Source organism: Peromyscus californicus, unplaced genomic scaffold, assembly GCF_007827085.1.
Source record: "Peromyscus californicus insignis strain IS unplaced genomic scaffold, ASM782708v3 Scaffold_14__1_contigs__length_90479793_seg_2, whole genome shotgun sequence".
NCBI classification, from domain to species: Eukaryota; Metazoa; Chordata; class Mammalia; order Rodentia; family Cricetidae; genus Peromyscus; species Peromyscus californicus.
The window spans coordinates 72796831-72818685 of NW_026294436.1; the positions used below are offsets into that span (position 1 = coordinate 72796831).

Consider the following 21855-nt stretch of genomic DNA (forward strand, 5'->3'; position numbering starts at 1 on the left):
CTGCAAGATTGTTTTCTCAATTCCCATTTGATACAGAAGGAAACAAGAAGGGACATGGGTAAAGTGACTCTATTCTATTCCAAAGCCTTTATCTCTAGGGCATTGGAATCTGAACCCTTGACCTGTCTCAGAACAGGCTAAGGCACCTCTCTCTAAGGTCTTTTATTCGAAAGTCTCTTGGCTTCTGCAAGTATGACAGACACACTCCCAATTACTTGAGGTTGGTGGAAAGAAGCAGATTTTTATCAAGCATATTCATTTGTGAAACAGAGCCTTAGAAGTTTGTCAGGTTCTAACATTAAAAAACAAGTTTAATGAGCTCTGTCAGCCTGTTTATGTGGATATCTGATGGCCTGATCGATCTCACTCTCCTTTCTGTTTTTAAACTAGTCCTTTGAAAATCTGGACAAAAAGGGTTAATGGAAACTCTCAGAGTAGAAACCTTTCAAATTGTATTGATACTCATCAGGAAAAAAAAATGTGCTTTTTTAAATGTTTCACGGACGCGCACGCACGTGCGCACGTACACACAGTTAGCCTCAAATGTACTTTATGTTTAATGAGGTGGCTAAGGTGGATAATTTGATCATTTTGCTGGCATCAAACCATGTATTGCTTATTCAGAAGTCTGTCATATCTGTTCCAACCCCCTCCTCCCCGGTTTTCTCCCCCGCTCTCTCAGAATGAAACCAGCCTTTATTTTGGACAACACTATCACACACATCCTTGAGTCAATAATTTATAGCTTTTAAAAATAGGGATTTTGTCCCCTCTTAGGTTTATTGTTTATCATAATCATCTTTCAAGTGAAAAGGCTAATTTACCCTTTCTATAGGAATATTTTAAGCTTGATTATCATAATATTACAGCCGCCTGAAAAGGTCTAAAAACGGGACATTGACCTTGAATGTTTTCTGCATTTAGCTCATGGTGCTTAACATTCAGGAAAGAATGTAACTGCAGCTCATTTATTAATGTATAATTTCACAATGTTAACTATGTCTCCATCAATGCATGCCATGCAGCTTGCAAAAAGCTTGCAGGATGCCCTAACATGCATCTGATATTTTATCAGAGTGAGGGCCTTGGAAATACAATGTAACAAAAGTCAGTTTTCCCACTGGACTGACTGTAGTTTATAATTTAATTTTTACTGACACTTCCCAGTGTATATTATTAGCCTGACAAAATGCAAGCAAAATAATCCTGAATTAATTAAACAAAAATCAAATTGCCTCTAGTAGTTTTTCTGTCTCTCCCTGGCTTTCCCCCCTCTTCTTCTTTCACAAAAAGCACTAGGAAAAGTGTTTGGTGGGGTCTGGAAGAGAGACAACAGCTCCTCGGAGAACGTAGACTCCATAATTTGGGAATGGGTTAGATTTATGGGACAAGAGGTTCACCAGAAGTCGAGGCTTTTTTTTTTTTGTTAGTGCTTCTGTGGAAGCGATCACTTTCAGCAGAAATGATTGCTTCTTGCCAATGGAGACAATAATTTAAATATCAAAGTCTGAGCCCTAGAAATGAAAGGCAACAGGAAATGTGGTGTGATGAATTGATAGCAGCCCGGTGCTAGGAGAAAGTGGGCATCCTGACTTGGATGGAAGTCTGTGTTCTCAGTGGGAAAGGTGCAAGCTTACACAGGCTCCTAACACAATGGAAATGGGATTCTGCAAATGATGGAACAGGGGACATATCGATGAAGGGACCTCACAAGGCCACAAGGTTTCTGAGGGAAGTGAAGGGGATCTGACATCTGGGCTTCCATGCTTGTTACTTAAGTTTCTCTTCTGAAGGATGTCTATCACTGTTTTTTTTTGGGGGGGGGGGGAATTAAAGACAGGAGTTTCTGATAGTCTTTAGTTAGGTTTTTGTGCTATGATTCATTGTACTACATATGATATGTCTGAGGTAGTAGGGGAAGTGGTTCTAAAAGCTAAACCACTTTACAAATGTTTAAGGACTTGAGGGGAAAATCTGGAATGGTAGATTACAAGGAGGACTGGAAACACCAATATATTAAGCCATTGGCTTTCAAATGTGTAACACATGACAGAAGCTCAGTGTCAAATACAAACCTCCAAATGTGCCAAAGATGATTTTAAACAATTCAGTGGCTTCATCCTATTGGTTTTCATGGAGTAAGTTGAAAACTAATATCAGTAGAAACACAAGAATGACACCCAGACTAAATTCCTCATCATCTTTGCCCCATGTAAGAATGCAGTGTTAGGATGTTTTAGGACATGGTTTTGATGGAAATGGAGTAAAATCTCTGCCATATACAATTCACAGGCATCTGTCTTTTGTTTCCACTTAGGCATCTCTTGTTACTGTTTTATTCAAGTACAAATGAAATCTGTCCTCTATTTGGTGCCTCTGCATTTGTTGAAGATGTTTGGATATTTATGACTTCATTGTCTAATGAAGAGGAGATTGGGGTCCCACATAGAACATAGGCCTGATGCAGGAGACACTGATAGTACCCAATTTATTTATATTCTTTGTGCAGCCGTCATCAGAGGTCTTTTGTTTGGTTCAATTTTTCCTGATTTGGGTGGACTCTTTGCAGTAAGATTGTAAAGTATATACACAGATCAACAGCACGAGTTTATCTGGGCTTTTGTCCCCTCTGTCTCCCTCCAATGTGTTTCTGTACTTTCTCTGAAATTCTTGTATGCTTAATTCAGTTTTGCAGGTGGCATGTTTATTACTAATGATTTTCTGTTCCTGCCTCTTCCAAGGTGAGGGAGCTCTGTGGCTGGGCCAAAGCTCTCTCGATGCTTTGAACTGTGCGTTTGTATAGTTTTCTGCAAGCTTTTTGCAAGTTTAGTGCAACTGGATATTATTTTAAATTGGCTGTACTGCATTCAAGGTTGCAAGTCGTGGTCCCAGTATATCCAGCAGGACTCAAGGAGCACACATTGGTCATTCAGTGTGAAATGGAGTTCGGGTAAGAGCAGAAAATAATACTGTGCACATCTGTACATATTTCTCCGTGGGCACAGAGAGCAGACTGATGCATGTATGTGTCTTAAGTGTGGTTTTAAAATATACAGCACAGACGTTATGACGGCAAATTAAGTCCCTCAAATAAGAAAATTTAGGGAAATCAAAGATTGCTTGTAGACCATGTGGTGACTTTAAGAGCCATCAGCAAAAAACTGACTGCAAACCTTGTCTTTAAAGGGACATTGCAAAGGACACAATCAGGTTTTGTCCCAGCAGACTATGTGTGTGTCACAATGGGGCTGAGTGTGGTACAGGACGCTGCACAGGTACAAAACTGGATACACTCTTTGGGGCTAAGATGTGTCAAGTATACAGAATAATTTTTAAGTTTAAATAAATATTTTGGGACAAAAATATGAAGCTTTTGTTGAAATGTGTTTGTATATATATTTGTGTATATATATATATATATTTAATGGGTATATAAATCTATTAATTTCTTTGAAAATTTAGTTTAGTAAAAAAATCAGGGTAGTGAGAGGAAAGGATGCTTTTCTTTAAAAAGCAGTGTAAGCATTTGTATTTCTCTGATTGCATTTTAGAAAAAAAACATATTTCTTGCAAAATGCCTTTTTATTTATTTCTTTAATTGTAAACTGATTACATGTCTCATTTTCGACTGAATAGGCAAAGCTTTTTATTTTATTTTATTTTTTTTAAACTGGGTGTCTGCAGAGTGCTTGGATTTTCTTCTCTATCTCAGAGCTCTTTTAATTCACTGCTCACAACCAAATTTACATCTTAATTGCAGAGTTCACATTTAACAATATAGACAGCATAATGCTGCTGGTAATTAAGCTTTTACTACCTGTTTTTATACAGTATTCTTAAGCACAGTCTTTTTTTTTCTGCTGTGTGAGTTGAGTTCTGGTTCGAGAAACTTGTGTACATTTAAAGCACACACAGAGAAGGAATCGGGTGCCTATATTGAATATAGCTAAATACACGGGGGGTGGGGGGGGGCGACAAAATCGTGCCTGTCATTTTTATATTCTGAATTTGAATGTGGATGTTCTATTTTAGTGTTTTGTTTCTTAAGGACCTAGAAAATCTGAGAGGGTTGAGAGAGTCGAGTTCTGATGTGGTGAATTTAACACATGCTGAATATCTGAACTGTTTTATTTTCATCTCAGAGATTATACTATTTCTATCCTGTAAGACTTCAGACGCAGGAGGTTGGTAAGCAAGAGAGCTGAAGCCCATCAAAAACCTGGGTCCTTCACTCCCCAGAAGGTAGCCGATAACTCTCTGCCATAAATAGCTGGTATCTGTTTCAAATGTACATTTAGTAGCATAAAAAAAACATATAGTTTAAAATAGAACCCAAAGATATTCTTTATTATCTGAGAATTAAAAACAGCCTATACATCATTGTAAGAGGAAAAATACTGGTTTCCCTCTTACATTATTTTTATACTTTTGACTGAGTCCCCATAATTTTTGTATGTTATTATTTGTCTCAAACTGCTTCCTGTAGGCCAGGCTGTGGGGTGATACACAAAATATTTCTCAGTTGACTATTTAAAACAAACCAGGTGTGTTGTGAATAGAAGCCCTTAATCTGTGTATTTACCTAAATGCTCTGGGTAAAATCACTTATGTATGAATATGTCTCCTGGTTAGGAAGCCTGTATTGGTACTGAAATAAGTACATGCTTCAGCATAGTTTCAGTGCATTGCTTCATGCTCTTCCCACAAAAACTGTATGTCGATTTGGTCAAAATACACTGATATTTATTTGAGGTGTTGTTGCCCCACCCCGAACCCCAGCCCTCAGTCTTCCTCCCCAAACCTAGAAAAGAAAACACATCCTGCATGTATTTACCTTTGCTTTGAAAGGCTGTGCCTAGTACAGAGAGAGAGGGAAGGAGGGGGAGGGAGGGAGGGAGGGAGGGAGGGAGGGAGGGAGGGAGAGAGAGAGAGAGAGAGAGAGAGAGAGAGAGAGAGAGAGAGAGAGAGAGAGAGAGAGAGAGAGAGAGAGAGAGAGAGAGAGAGAGAGAGAGAGAGTATAGAAGTGTTTACCCCTCTCCAACTGTATCCATCCACTCATCCCTCTTCTGTGCTGTTCTGAAGCTACTACCTTCCACCCCAGAGGGCTCGCTCCACCAGTCAGTTCTTAGGCTGAAATCATGCCGAAGGATGTCTTTTTTTTTTTTTTTTTTCTTTAAATGTTCTTTATATTAGGTCACAGCAAGGGAAGGTATTAGTAGAAGCTAATGAGAAAGTAGAGCGCACACACCAATAATAATAAAAATAAAAAAAAAATAAAAAGCAGCTGCCCCGATGGAGCGCTCAATATACAGAGTAAGGCAGGATAAACTTCGTTCAGCACCTTCCGCGGAATCCATCGGCCAAATTTGTCGAGCTGGCATGAGTTCTTCTTTGCAAAAACAAAACAGATCTGAGGTTAGAAAAACCAACAGCAAATCGCTCTGGTGTAGAGTGAGTTAAGTTAGTTATGGTTGATTTTTTTTTTTCCTTTCTTTCTTTTTCTTTACTTTTCTTCCTTTTTTTTTTTTTTTTTTAAGCTTCTCGGGCGTGTGGGAGGGTAGGAATTAAAAGAATAAATACGGGAAAAGCTGCGGCTCGCGTGGGGCTTTTGCAGCCGGGCTGAAGCTTTGCCCACCGGGCGTGCGCCCTGCCTACCTGCGGGCTGCGGCTCCGGCGGCCTCGCGTCGCCTCCCTCCTGATTGGGCAGCGGCCCCCCAATCAGATGCGCTCCTGGGCCGGTGGGACTGCATATGTAAAGCCCTACTTCATATTAATAAGCTCCAATCGGGGCTTTAAGTCCTTGATTAGGAGAGAGTGTGCGAGCCTCGGTCCCAACTGGCCGTGCCTATGGGCTTGTCACCGGGAGAACGCGCGTGTTAATTGCACCCGGCTCTGTCAAGGAAACTTTGATTTATAGGTGGGGTGCACAAATAATGGTTGCCGGGCGCACATGGATTCGGTAGAACTTTGCCTGCCTGAATCTTTTTCCCTGCACTACGAAGAAGAGTAGGTACCTTTTTTTTTTCCTTTCTTTTTGCAACTCGGCGTGGGGGGCGGGGGGTGCGTGTGTGCAGGAGCGTGGACAGAGTCGCTTGTGTGCACGCGGACCCATGTAGTGGCCTGAGTATTCGGTGTGCGTGGGTGCTTGTTGGCGTCTGTCTGGTGCCTTTTGTGTGGAGGGTGATCTCCTAATTCAGTAAGTGGAGAATTGTTCTCTGACTACAGTGTTACCTTTGAGGCAGCCCTGTGACTGTCACTAAAACAGCTGGGTGACAGTCACTTCTCTTTTAGGTACTAAGAATAGGCTCTGGGCACCAATGCTCAGTGAACTGTTAAAATGCATCTTTTACCCGGACCCATTTTCCCTAGGAAAGATGTTTAAAATACAATATTCAAAATGATTTATACCACTGAGTGCTTCTTATGTATTTGCAGGTTGACAGGTATTTGAAACTCCCTGTCACCCTTTACTGCGCGGAGTTAGAGGCAAAATTGTACATTTATTAATTCTCCTTCAGAGAACGATTGAGCAACTAGCCCTGTGCCGCTCAGAGCTAGGGTAATGGTATTTATGTGGTTAGCATTAAGTCGGTACTTAACTGGCAAATCAGTCCGTTGAGTAACATGAGATTTTCACACATTATAAATATTTAAAGGGGAGAAAACTGAAGAAGAAACATTAGTGACTTTTTTTTTAATCTTCCCTTAAATGGACACTGTGCAAGTCCTGGATTTGGATTATGTATCGTATTGCGTCCAGAAATATATAAAAAGGGCACTTTAGTTCTTTAAATGCAGTTCACTCATATTTATGAATACCTTCTTGGGTAGTCTACATATTTAGATTATTAAAGGTCCAGGGGCACTGAGTTGTAGGGGTAGGGAAAGCAAATTGGGCATTCTTGTATAAATGTATAGGTCATAAACTTAACTTCAACTCACTGTTTAGATAGAATATCAGTGGGTCACGAAGCTGTCAGTGGTCTCTGGCTTTCTGTCAGTTAGACTGCTTTCACGTTACAGTAAACCAACTGTTATAATTTTTAAAAGAGTGCTCTTGGCAAGCCTTTCTCTTGATAGGCTGTGGAGAAAAATATAAAACTCTGGGCACAGGGGCCATGTGTTAGTGGTAGAAGTCCACTAGCTTAGTCCTTAGTGACGGCCCTTTGCTTCGCATCGTAATTAAGTGGGAGATGACAAGTGGCTCACGGTCTCGGGTTGCCTGTGTGTGTTTGAGCTTGTGTGGGTGCATGCACACACACACACACACACACACACACACACACACACACACACACACACACACACACTCACAGGAACTATTAGCCAAGACTAGGATCCCAGACATCGAGAGGCTGTCTTTGCATCTGTTTGAAACACTCGAAGGAAGAGCCAACTTTAAAATGCTCAAGAATAAAAATGAAATACAAACAAAGGTAAGACTGGCCACTCAGGTACAGTGAGGAGGAGGTCAGTGCACCTGGGCTGTAGAATGGGAGAGTCGTAAATGTCTTCATGTCAGTGAGAATGCCTTAAGCTCACTCAGATTCTGAACTTTGTCTCATAAATAAATAAACAAAGCAAACTTTAAATATCCCTCCAAATGGTTCATGGAAAAAGTAGTTTCCTTGAATTTAACTTCTTATACCTAATTTGAATAATTAGTTTAGATAGGCTTCTTAGAGCAGATGTATTTAAATGAAACCAGGGCACATGTCCTTTTGGCTTTGGCGCAAGATTCAAACTAGCTCTCTCTCTCTTTCTATTTTTCTTTCCTTCTTCCTTTTTGGCTCAATTAAAAGTCATCTTTTAAAAATACAGATTTATTGTGTGGATGCAGTTGTGATGGTTACGTGGTTCACTGGACAGACCAAAAGATCCAGGGCTGAGCAACGCATCTGCCTCTCTGTCTCAATTAATAAACCACAGAATTTATACATGCTATTAATATTCATAGTAATTGTGCCGGTTTCAACCCCATCACGTGTGTATACACAGAAATGAAACCTGAGTTATGCAGTTTCCAAGGGAAATATTGGACCATTTCTGCTTGGGAGGCTGTTAAAAAGATTCATGCAATTTATTGACCACCATTAAGAGAGCTTAAAATGTTAACCTTTAACTATGTAAGTACATACATTTTTTTTTTCATTTTAGGAAAGGCGCCAGCACTTTCAAGAACACAATGCTGTAAGGCTTGTTTCACATTGAGTAGCAGTAATAGCTGATAGCATAAATAGACGGAAAGAATGTATCTACTGGTTTTGACATATGTGTCTGTATAATCATTCTAAATGAGTGCGCTCGTCACACGAATCCCTTTCAACCTCTGATTAAAATGTAACATTGACTACAGGATTATAGAGCGGACTTAATTTTACTGACTGTTTTAACAGTTGTCACAGCTGTTGGAAGAAGGCAATTGAAACACTCCAAAACAGACAAGGAGAGGAGGTGGCAGTTTAGGAAATTCCAGTTTGATTACTGAAATCCAGACACTGAGCATTTAACAGTTTCATGTTTGTAAGGATCCCTGCTCAGAGCTATGCAAATTTTATTGTGTATGGTTTCCTCTGTGTTTCAGGGTGTTGGTTTTTATTTTCCCCTCGGACTTAGGTCTTCTTAGGAAAGCTAACCTGAATTGAAATAGACTTCTTCCAAAGTGATACTATCATGGTGAAATACAAAATAAAAATAAGAAAGAAACCTGGGTATAATCACAGCAGCAACAAAAGCCTAAATCATAATAAGTATGGATACTATTTGTTTGTTTTTTTTTTCTTTAAGAAAAAAATAGGAGCCTGCCCAAGTTCCTTTAGATATGACATAATTTGAGACCCGTCAAGAGGCACTTTAAGTTTATTTTCTGAAGTAGAATACCAAAACTCCATACTCAGAACTCACTACTTTCCATCTTGATCCTGCTATATAAATGTGTTTCAAACACTTGCAACCTTAAAGGTAGGTGGTGTAGGTGGGGTCCTCAGACCATCGGTAAATTTCTGGAAATGACAGCCAGCAGCAATTAGCATTCTTTGGCTGTAGATCCTTAACCTTGCCCACCACAAAACTGAACAGAACCTTTCTGTTTTTCTAAGAATTAAATAAGTATGGTGCATGCCCTAAACTATATATGTATATAGTGTGAATATGTGTATGTATTTATATGTGTGTGTGTGTATCCCCCAAGTGATTTGTATTATGTAACTCATGATTTATTTTTTACCTTTTGAAGTAAGAAAAAAAAATTGTTTTTTTAAGTATCCCTGAGTTAATGGAATACATGTTGAAAGGGGGTGGTGCCAAGCACCTATGTTCTACTAGTCCTTTGTGTTAGGGTCTGTGGGTATTGCTTGGTGCACATTTGGTGGTGAGTTTTAGCAGCTTCCCATCTCAGCAGAGGCAAGGGCGATGGTGGAGGCTTGTTTTTTTTCTACAGTGATGGCTTCTTATCTTAATGTGTTTGTGGCTCTGCAGCTTTCTTTACTGAACCTAGTGTGTTGCGGTGGTAATTAACCCATGTTATTAGCAAAGCCCTTGTGGATAGTCATTAATTCTCTTGCATGGATGATCATTTTTCTAGCATTTCCCCCCAATAAGGTAGCACTGTTCCTTTTAAAAAAATACTCTACATTGATTGTGTTTGGTATATTTCTTTAATTTAATCTGACCTGTAATGTACAATAGCTACTTCTTGAAGAATGTATTAAAATTGTGCTTTTAAAATGCTAGCAGGAGAAAAAGACTTGTGTTGTTATTTTTTTATCTCCTAAAGTTGAGAGAAAGTGAAAGACCAGACTTTAAAGCCTAAGAGAAAATAATGTAGGAAATCACTTTTCGCTTCAAATAGTCCAGACCTTAGAATGCATGATCACTCCTGGCTTTGAAGTTTTTTGATCTGATTTTTATTTAGTTAATAACACTTTAGGCATATTTTTTGCAAAATATTGAGCTAGCAAGAAAATACTTGTGCTTCCTTGGTTGAGAAAAGATAAGGACCATCTCATTAGCTGGGCCATACTTTTGCAATTAATTTTCCATACCTGGTACTATTCATCAAAGAGGGCAGCTAACTTCTCTAGGGTTCTGTTTAACAATACTTTCATGATACCCCTTTGCCTCCAGAATTACAGACAAAGAAGGGGTGGTCCTTTGGGAAGGTAGCCCAGTATCCAAATTGCAAGTCTGTATCACTTGTGAAAAATTCCACAGCATTACTTTTAGCCTAGTGAGCAGACAAACTGTATCTTTGTTTCCCTTGTCAAGTGATGTACAGCAGGTTTATATGATTTCATAGACTGAGTTAAAATACATACTCTCTGGCTGACACTTTACATGCAAGTGGCCATTTACAAGCAGTGATTTTTATGAAACCAATTAATAGCAAATAAACTTTCTAGATTTGCCCCCACAAGCATTTAGAAAGAAGACGAGAGTGTGCGCAGGGTCATAGGAGAACTTCCAGGTCATCGCAGCAGATAAGCTGTGCCCTGAGTCTGGTTCCCAAGCAAATTCACAGGAAAGAGAAACAATACCAGGTTGATGTGTTACAGTACGGGCGAGCTCCGGCCGAGCCAGCTCTCTGGAGAAAATCTTTGATTATGTTGGCCAGTTTGTTCAGTTTTTATCTCTTATACACCCACTGCTATTATATTAAATTGTCATTGTCCTAAAACACATGAGATAGAAATGAATTGCGCTTTTCTCTGCTCCCTGACAGTGAAAGATTTCACCTCTCTCCAGTCATATTCGTGTGCATTTGATAGTGCAGGGATGACACCAGGCGTCTCTCCGGCTTGCCATTCTTGCTGCATTTTACATGTTTTGTCATTGATTATTTTTTTCCTGTGGCCACATCTACATGGATATAGATTATTGATGCCATGACTGATAAATAAATGCACACGTGGTTCTTTGAAATTGCAAGTAGCCACTAGGAGACATAGGGGAATGTGTTTGTCTGTATGTTTAACTGCATGTGAAATACATATATGTCTGCGAAGAGGGATATATAGACAATTTAGATATGTTAATATTATTCACAAGCTTTTGCCTAATAAAGTAAGTCTTAGGTATAATGCATAAATAGTTAGTGGCCAATTAAATTTGCCAGGCATGGTTTTAACCCTGCATTCATGTTTTAGGTATTTATCAGGCCCAACTGGAAAAAGAATTGATTTCGCTATTGTACATTGGACAGGTGAACAGTTAGCCTAGAATGCACATTTTTGTCTGATTTTAATTTTTTAAAAAATTATATTCACTTACATATTCAGCATCTAGTAACCATAAATAATTTGTAAAATAGGAAATCAACTGCTGATGGCAAATGCATAATTTAATGGGTTGAGGCCATATCCAGTAGAATATTTTGAAATAGCTCCTGGCTACATCTTTTCTTATACAATTGGCCTGACAAATATATGATAGTAAAGAGCAGGGCAGTTCTCAAACAAATGTAAAAATGTGAATTTTTATTAATGCACTCAGTAAATATGTCATCTCCTTAATTTTTTTCTAAGACAAAATGGATAAAATTAATAGGTGTTTTATATCTGTAAAATTCACCCCTGGGTTTTAGTTAATTCAGTTTTACTCTCCAAGCTGAATTTAGAATTCTGTGATTTTACTTTCGTAAATCTGAGTGTGTGTTGATAGAAAACGTTCATAGAATTGCCTTTTCTAATCTTATAATTCTCGTTTTAATTCACACGCCCCTTTAAAGTGCTGGGCTCATTCCCTACCTTTATTTTTGCATAATGCTTTATCAAATTCCAGCTCGTGTGTTTATGGAAAATTCCTGCTAGCCGCTCCTCTACACCGAGGCATTGGATCAGGGTCAGCCATCACTTTCTGAGGTGCTGAGTGACAGCCCTCTGCTCTTTGAAGGACCCACCTGACCATTTCTTCTTGTTTCCAGCTCACATTAGGCTTTCTCTTTCTAAGGTCTCAGGAAGCTTCAGCTAATGAAATGATCTCCAGTCTGACTTTTTCCAACCAGATCCTCTCTTCCTGCTGTTTCTTCCTATGGTGTCAGCTGTTTCTTTTTCTCTGATATCTTGAACAGTATTTTTTTTTTTTAGTATTTTGCCAGTTTTCATAAACTATTGAATTGAAAGGATCTAGATTTTTGCCCCATCACAGATATGTGTATTGCACAAAGGCATTTCTATTTTTAATTTCTGAAAGATATTTTTGAATGTTTTGAGGGAACTGGCATTATATATTTTAATTTCTTCAAATGATATGCATCATAATTTGTGGCAAGACTTCTGTATTTGGAAGGTAATTTGTTAAGGCAGAGCAACAAAAGAAAGGTACAGTTATTTAAAAACCAGATTTCCACTGGTTCTTTGAAATCTATTTCAGTATACTAGCCAAGATCTATATATGCATTTAACTATAGATTTTAACCTACAGTGCTAGCTGTTAGAGTACTGAACAAAACATTGGCTTTGACGTTTAAAAATCTATCAAAAATTAAAGTGTGAAAGATCAGGACTTTACCTAAGATTAGGTTGTATGCTACCACAAGAGCCTAAACATGAATTTATATTTTGATTATATGAAGCAGTTTTCGCCATGGACATGCTTCTGTGCATTTTCCTGTGGCCTCCAGTGCAACCAAATCGCATGCAGAGTCTCCACCACCGGGACTGAAGTGCATCTCATGTGTAATACACATTGGCAGCACGTACCTAGCCAAAGAAAACAAATTAATATTGGGCACGCTGAGGGCTGCCAGGCACATCACAGACGTGTCAATTTAACTTCGCTTCATCATCCACCTTCTCCACAAACAGTTGGTTAGGATGGTACTAAATATGAAGAAAGCAAGCAATAAATTCTCATGTATAGTAGAGACTGGGTGGGTAAGGTGAAGGTGAGGAGAGCCGGACTGCCTCCTGACCTCCTGTTTAAAACTAACCGTAGGGATTCCAGACTACATAAATGGTAATGAGTGCTGTGTAACTGACATTCATTCAAATCCTTCTAGCAATCTGTGAGGTGGGGAGCTAAGGCATGCATCTCGGAGGTGGTAAGCCTTCTTTACTTTTATTTGTAAAACAAACAAACAAAAATTCGAAACTGTGGAGAATCCTAAGGCTCCTGGGAAGGCTACTCTGAGTGGCCTCTCTCTTGGCAGAACATTGTCTACGTTTTCTTCAAAAGTAAAACAAAAAACCTCCCGTGCTTTCTGTTTGTATGGCTTAGTCAATATGCAGAAAAACATTTAAAACTAAATCAAGAATTTATGCACAGACAATAAGCAGAAGCTTGCTGAATTCTACCCCCTACCCCTGGGTCAGAAGACGATCTTGGCAAACGATCATTCCTTTTTCATCTACTCCACAAACACTGTACCCATTTGTTTAATGGCTTTTGAGAATTTAAGCAAAGCCCTGCTCAGTGAATCTGTTCCCTCTTCTCTTAATACTCACCATATGAGTTAAAATGTTTTCCCAGGTATATTTTCCAAGCTGTTCGTACACAGCAGTCACGAGAATTTCCTTGGCTTGGGAAACATGAAAAAGCTTCTATACAAAGTTAGTAAAAATAAAAGATTAGATGGAAAAAACCCCAGAGGTTCTCCTGCTTTTTCAAGAGACGATTCGCTTGTGAGCTGTTCCCTAGACTGCCCTTTGCCCTCCATAATTCCAATTGTAGTACATTAACTTTTCCCCAAACCCAAAGTCGGCTATGCTAAATGGTATTCTTCCCCCGCCCCCGCCCCAAAATGCAAGCATATTCTAAAGAAGCTTTTTTGGCAGCCACTCATCTGTCAAAACAGATCTGGGAGTTTGAGTAAGATTGTTATACCTGTAATCAACAGCTCATGATCAGAGAAAGAGAATGAGAACCATGTTTTTCCCCTAGGAGGAGATGACTAGATGCAATGGGTACTGGACCCGGTGAAAAACAGAGCATCCCTTTATCTCTAGACTTGACTTGACTGAGACCTGCCTCATCAGGTATGGGAACATAGATTCACAGATGGGGAAGCCACTGACAGCTGAGGGGTACTGAGTTGCATGCTTGGGAATTCTTTCTACTGGAGTCTAGACAGCGTCAGGATTTGGCCTCAGGTGGGAGCATGTGGCTGATGTCTTCTGTTCCCTCTTAGCCGGTCGGCCAAGGAAGGTGAGGCACACGTGGGCATTTTAGAGGCACAAATTCAGGCACAGAATTTCTCTTGTGACCCCGTTGTTCCAGTACATTTCAGAATTCTCTCATGTTCTAGAACGGTCACTGTTGTTTTTCATGCCCCCAAAGTGAACCGAAAACCAAGGTCTCCTCTCAGTTTCTTTGGACCACGACCTGGTGGGAGGCCTTTCCAAGAAGAAAGTGAAGAATTAACCACATGAGTGATGTGGTTTTTTTTTTTCATAACGTTTATAGTGAATGCAATTCAATTGGATAAGTCTGAAGAAATAAGAAAAATAATGTGAGGGTATAAAGTCCCATTCCAATTGTATTTATTTATTTTCTTATGTCCTTGTGAACAAAACTTTAATGTATAGAGCATTTATGAGGGTTTTAATGATTGGAAAAAATCTGTCCTGAGATGTGGTCACCATATGTGACAGCATTACTTTCTCTCTTGTCTTCGGTTTCTGGGCTATGTTCTTTGAGGTCTATTGTCTTCTTTTCCTTGCCTTATAGAACTTCTCTGCCTCCAGGTGGAGGGAGGGGTGTGTGCCTGGTAACCCTAGTATTCTCTGAACACTTTCCCTCTCCATTCCCCATTTGACATACACCCATTTGAAAAATCTGTTTCTTCCCATTTGCTTTGCTAAAGCAACATGCCCTTTGGTGAAAAGGTACTAGAGTCTTCCTGCCGACATAGGCAGCGCCCTTTATTTTCCCGGTGAATTCCAAGGAGATTGCCTCCAACACCTCCCATTTGTTTTTTCTTTTGTTTTGTTTGCTGAACATTCTACCTGAGTGCTTTTATAGTGTTTTCCCGATGGTTGTCAGTTTGGGATACTCAGCTGCTGACATTTTTGTTAAGTTAATGTCACAGCAGAAGAACCAATGGCAAACTGGAATCTGGCTCCAGTGCTGCTGGAAGATACAACTTGTGTTTGATTGTGTGTAAATACAGTTCGTTAGCTGGGGGCTTATCAGATAGCGTGGCAGAGAGAGAGAAGAGCAGCGCAGACTGTGTTTTCAGTAACCACGCTGGCTCATACTCCTGATAAGATTGAGAGAGCTTTTTACAAAATGCTGATAGGTTTGAATAAGAAAAGAATAATCTCTTTCAGTGGCACCAGCTTATCAGAATGAAGTAAAATGCCAGCACTTTTACATTAGCAAAAGTAAATGTTTTAGACACTCTGGGCCCCCTTTCTTCCTATTCAAGTTAAATAAGGAGGAGTGCTTTTGAGTGTGTGCTAATGAATAGAAGGATTTATTACCTTGACTAAATTACAAGGGGATGTGTTGATAAAGGAACCTTCAGCATCCACAGCAGTGTCTTTGATAAGCAGGTACATGTATGCTGTTGTCCATTCTCTGGAGAAATTAGCATGCCTAACCGGCTCCGGGTCTATTATACAACATCTCTATGTTCCAAGATGCAGTAATGCCCTGTGTTGATCGAGGCTCCTTGTTTTCCTAGCTATGAGTGACAGGCATTTGAAACTTTAGCTTATCAGACTTATAAAATGATGGTGAACAGTTAGGTTCAGGGGCTCAGTGAGTGTGTATCTGCTGTGTTGAACCAGCTAGGTCCTATAAAAAAAGCAACATCAAAAATTATGAGTGCAGTGAGATTAATTATAGATTCAGGATGCTTCAATGAAAAGATAAATGTATTTGTCTAAATAATAGTCCGTTTTAAAGTCCCCTTCCTTACTGTGGGAGGGGATACTGATCTTTCTTTTCATACAAACCATTAACTTTCCCAATTGCACCATTTTCTCGTCTTTGTAATTTGATGCCTACAAATAATTTGGCGTATTCAGATTTGATAAATGGTAGTGCAAGATCAGAATGATTGATTTTGGATTACTATTGATTACTCTCAATGAGATCACTGTGACACACTCGAATCAATAGTCTTCGATTAAGTGAGGCACCACCGTTCCATACACTCCCCCAGCAGTGGGGGACTGAGGGGCAGAGTGTTCACAAGCTGATAAATTGACAAAGCGTTCAGCTTTAAACAGCCCTTTGTCCGGCACTACTTTCTTAAAATATATTTCATTGGAAAGTTCGTTTTTTTTTTTTGTTTTTTTTTTTGGCAACTCGGGGCCTTTCTGTGGAAGAAAGGTCATCAGTTTAAGGATTATTAAATTTTAACTAAAAACAACTGGGCTCCATTTAGGTGTAAAATCATTTAAGCACTTACTTCCGGCAACCTTCATGCCTTTGAGCTGTCGCTCAAAGGTTCCATTCTTTTATGAAGATGTCAATTGTAAACATAAAAATGCATGGCTGGAAATGGAATGGTTTTGAGATTCAAAATGAAATAAAAATTCCTGCCTGAGGAAAGCACTGTAATCAGAATAAGGTGGTCTTCAGTCTGCTCACTAGCGGCCATGCTCCGGAGCAGCGCTGGAAGGTGGCAGCAGGTACCTTGATCAAGCGCAGCTGCTGGATTTCTTCCTTGTCTGAGGGTATGCGCTTGCATCTCCAACACTACACAGAGCATGCTAAATACTGTTTGATCTGCAAGCCGCCGGCGCGGTCGGTACCTTGGAATCTTTCTGTCACAGGCAAACTTACAAAGTCCTTGGGGGTGTGTGTGTGTGTTGGGGGGGGGGTGTCCATGTTTCCATTCCTTTTAGTGAACTTGCTCAAGGAGAAGATGTTTCTACCATCTCCAGCCCGTGTGCTCTGAGCACAAGCTGTGTAGCCTTGGCATGGCAGCCCTACGTGGCCGTCTCCAAGGTGCTTGTGCTAGCCGTACTAGGTGATGCGTGAAAGCTCTTGTCTCACCTCATGGCTGAGGAGCTCCTGAGTACTGGGCCTGTGCACCCAAGGCTTCGGTAGGTTGGAGTTCTTTTGTTTTATCTAGTTTTCTTTTCTTTGTGATGCTATGGGTCCTACCAAGGGCTAAGCACAGGCTATCAAGGACTCTGTCATGGGGCTGTCCCCCTCCTCCAAGTCCGGCTTCAACTTTTAACATTGGTAAGTGCTATAATTTTGATAAGAAACTTTAAAAGCAAACCTTGAAAAATCAGCAAAAAATCAAGCTTCAAATTGTGAAATTACCTGTAAAAGCATTAGGGTATTTTTCATTTTGCATGGAAATAATATAATGGGATTCTAATTGTATTAGGTTGAACTATGTGAAGTTGCTATTTGTAGGTCAAAAAAATGGTCAAATATCAGCAATTTTGTATGATCCAGCCCAATAATTGAATTTATTTCTATGCTGTCCATACTCCATAATCAAATTGGAAATGGCATCTGGTCCTTATTCTCTGATGGGCTGTAGCAGAATTTGGAAAACCATGAACTCTGTCTTCCACAGCGATAAGCCTACTGTAACATCATTTTAGAAACGGCATGTTTTTCTTCAGTAGCATTAGAGAGTTTCCAAGTATGGTGCCTTGTACTCAGTATGGAAAGTGTTTGCTTGGTATCTGTCTTGTGGAAACAAGGCTGATTATCCCAAGAATCCATGTAGATTTTTGTCAGATGAAGCCCCCTCTCTCCCATTTCCCTCTGCCCTGCCCCTTCCTCATATGAGCATCAGGCAGAAGTGACCTCCTAAAAGAGTATAGGGTAAAGGGTTTCAAAGGAAACTGAGGAATTTCTCAGTGCCTCCGATGTTTCCCCCTCCATGTTCTGAGAACCCCACTATGCTGCACCTTCCCCTTCCTCCAGAGAAGAATGAAAAGTGTTCCATTAAATGAGCATGCACCTCTGGGGAGCCAGTGGAGAGGGCTCCTCAAGCTGATGCTGAAGCCTGAACTGCTTTATTGGCTACAGCAATGGGAAAACGGTTTGCAGAGATACTCTGAAGTGATCCCATGGCCACGAACTGCCCCCCTAGATGCTGGGCATCTGTCAGGCTGCCCTGCACTGACCAGGAGGAGCTCTCTGCACCCACCTATGGACAGCAGCTGGCTCTGCAGGGACATGAAGGGCTTTGAGGCCACCACTGGACCTGTGCAGGACAAAGGGAATCTTGTCTTGAGGTCACATCAGGACTGGGTGAGTTTTTGTGCCTTTAGGTGAGTCCACAACATTTACAACTTGTTCCAGAGGAAAAAGCAGACATGGTTTCTCCGATCTTTTTTTTTGAATGACTGACTCCCTTTGCCTGGTCTTATTGTCAATCTTGGCGTATTCTTTACTCCTATTGTCCCCTGTCTGTGACACAGATTTAATTTATTGCTGCTACCAAAAAAAGAAATCACTCCCCTTGCTACGGGACACATGCAGCTCAGGAGTCACAGCCATAGTGGGAAGAGAACATCCTTAGCACGCACGTTTCTGTGGGTACCAGGGTACCAGTGTCAGCCTGGATGTTCTGTATTCATTTTGGATATAAACTTCTATGAATACAGCAGTCTACTTTAAAATAATGATTTAAAGCCTAGATTCTCCTGCTAAAGACACAAAGCAGTGGATGATGATGTTTGTCACATCTGACTAGAGTGACCCCCACTTCACATACACCATATTTATATCAGTTTTACCAAAGACATAAAAACTTCAAGAAAGCAAATAACCAAGAGAGTTCACTCTTCCTGTGGAAAAAAACAAGTCGATTTATTTATTTATTTATTTATTTATTTATTGTGGGTCGAAAACTGGAGACACCAGACCCTGATTTACAACAGGGGATGATTTTGTAGAAACTGTTTCTCAGGCTTTACTTCCAGCCCTGGATGGATGGTAGTTCTTGTCTAGCCTTTCTGGGAGCAGGAGGGAGTGGATTCCTCCCAGGCAACAGCCCATCAGCAGGCTGCCAGTCATCAGCAGGTGTGAACAACATAAAACAGGATTAACACTGAACCACAGTGTGTACTAAAAACAGAACCCCTGCCTTGCTTTGAGAAGGGCACCCAGGAATGGAAGACACAAGCCATGCTGGACCTATACTCCTTGTTTCCCAAACAGTGTTCAATGGACTATGTAGACGGCTCTGTTTGGGGCAGAAAAGACAAGCAAGGGGCAAGTATTCATTCTCAAATTTTCTCTTTTCACACTATAAATTCAAAGTTTAGGGAATAAAACCTTTTAGAGATTTTTTTTGGAGGTGGTAAAAACAGAAGTCATTAGTTGAGTCAAGTTGATAATATATGATATAATATTAGAGAGATGTTGTCCCTGCTTCCAAATTAAAAGTTGATGGGTAGTCATTTGCTGTGGTCTTTCCCGTCTCTAAAAAGTTCTATTGATTGATTTTTCTGTTGTTTTTATGTTTAATTGGATTACTTGCCTCATAATTTTTCCTAAGTGAAGAAGCTGCAAATAAATAAATGGAATAATGGATTCTCCTTTCTTATAATTATTAAAAACAAATCAACAAACCAACAAGTCACTAGTTAGGAATAAGAAAGCAGCCAATAAGAACAACTGTTACTATAGGGTTCTATATGGCTTAGGAAGCACAGCATTGTAAGAAATTTATGTCATTTGAGTGACATGTTCAATATTTTGTTTAGAAAAGAGAAAAGTCACACACACATTATACTATACTAAATCTAGTTTATTTTGTGTGCTAGAATAAAATTTACATATCTGTTTTTGGGGGTTTGAAACTAGTTTGTGTTTCAAAACTTTGGCACTTGGTCACATTCAATAAGGCATATGAAATAAGGAAATGGCAAGGCAATTGGAGAAATAATATTTTGTGAACACATGCATATACTGTACACATGAACACACATAAATCTTTAACATGTAAAATCGAGATTTTTATGCATATTTATGAAATGCCATTACACTGACTTCAGAGACTAAGAAATTTATAAGACTATGCTCTTCAAGAATAACATATACACTGATTTAAAATGCTTTTCAAATGTGAAAGATCAAATTTCAGATGGTCAGTCTCTCTTGGGTCCCTGTAATGCTCACCAGCTTCCCTATCATTTGTATGCACATTTTAAAATATAGTGACTGACTCATTCCTTCACCTTTTTTCTTTTCTTTTCTTCTTTTTCTTTATTTACTTTAAAAAAATTAAATAGTGAAATTTTTTCCCTGAGTGTCACTAATTTTACTGTAGAAGTTATATTGCCTGGTAATTTGAATATAGCAGTCTTACAACACATGTAATTTGGAAGGAACTTCCAAGTCATTAGGAGCTCTGTAAATTCTAAGAATTACATTTTGAGGCAGGGTTTTGCCATGTAGCCTTGAGTGGTTGTGAACTTACTTTGTAGGCTACGCAGGTTTTGAACTCACTAATGTCCACTTGCTTGTGCTCCAAAGTGCTGAGATTAAGGATGTGCACCACCACACCCACTTAAAAATTACATTTTAATTTCCAAGGTATCAGATTGCCCAAGAAGGAAGCTTACCTTCTAATGTTTCTTTCCCTCAAAATCACCCTTTCTTTTCTGTTTATGGGTTTAAACACCTCTGTTAGAAATATGAACTAGTTGGGGGCTCAGAACATACTGATAGCTAATGAAATAGGGTTTAGAAAATATCAACTTAAAATTAATTTTTGACATGTGTTCTTTATATTCAACTGTTCAGTATCAGATTCATAGCATATAGTAACTTCTTGTGTTGCCTCAGAAAAAAGGTTGTTTATGTTCCTTTGCACTTTTTTAAGTCATTAAGGTTTAGGGTCCTGATCTGAGAAGCCACTGTGTGTGTACAGGTGCAGTCCCAGCTCTGGGAATCCTGACGTAAATGATGAAAACACAGAATGGTCACTGGGGCACAGAACACACTTTAAAGTGTGACTTTTTGTACTCAGTCCAGTTTAAATGGAAGTCAGTTTTCAGATAATAACTTCAGGACTTGAGGTTGCGATTTTTTTTTCCATAAGACTTCAGCAAATTGAAACTCCAGCTCAGAATCTCTGGTGCTTGCATTTTTGAGCTGATTGAAATAAATTATCATCACGAGCATAGAAGGAAGTCGATATGACAGTCCATAATACTACAAGTCTATTATTAGATTTAGCTCAAATCTGGTCTTGGGTTTCTTTTGTTGTTGTTGTTGTTTGTTTTTGCAGATGTAGAGACCAAGGCTGAGGACCTTACCTGTGCTAGGCTCTGTCCTGAGCTCATCATCAAATAGTGTCTTGCCCCTGCTCCTCCAGTTAAAATGGGCAAGTTCTCCCTCTTAGTCAGGCCTTTGAAGATTTGCCCTCCAAAGCTGTCCTTAGACCTAAAAGTGCTTGAAATTACTGGCATTTTGGTTTTGCTTTGTTTTTTAGCCTGGTAATAAAAGTGAAAAAAAAAAAGTTTTGCAAGATTGTTCAAACAAACAAAACTCAACAGGTATTTCTGGGTTGTAGGGACAGTAAAGCGGGTGTGTGTGTGTGTGTGTGTGTGTGTGTGTGTGTGTGTGTGTGTGTGCTTGAATTTGATGTTTATGTCATTTGACTCAGGGGGAAGGTTTGAATCAGTGAACTGTTCCTAATCAAAGCCATTGACTCTTAAGGAAGAAAACTTCTCGTATTACCTCAAAAAAGATTGTTTATGTTCTTTTGCACTTTTTTTTTTTTGTTTTTTTTTTTTTTTTGGTTTTTCGAGACAGGGTTTCTCTGTGTAGCTTTGCGCCTTTCCTGGAACTCGCTTTGGAGACCAGGCTGGCCTCGAACTCACAGAGATCCGCCTGGCTCTGCCTCCCGAGTGCTGGGATTAAAGGCGTGCGCCACCACCGCCCGGCCCTTTGCACTTTTTTAAGCCATTAAGATTTAGGGTCCTG

General features: G+C 39.7%; 1 protein-coding gene across 16 annotated transcripts in view; it reads left to right on the forward strand.

Annotated features, from left to right (window-relative positions):
• Window positions 1-21855, forward strand: part of Esrrg (estrogen related receptor gamma) — a 631549-nt gene that overhangs the window by 403166 nt on the left and 206528 nt on the right. The window contains exon 1 of one of the 16 annotated variants that reach the window (XM_052737959.1): window positions 5810-6006. The exons of 14 other annotated variants lie outside the window; for them this stretch is intronic. In XM_052737959.1, coding sequence (XP_052593919.1) covers window positions 5951-6006 — 56 coding nt within the window. In that variant the 5' untranslated portion in view covers window positions 5810-5950. Of the gene's footprint in view, window positions 1-5809; window positions 6011-21855 lie in introns of those variants that run through there. One more of the 16 variants, XM_052737974.1, reaches the window with a different exon arrangement.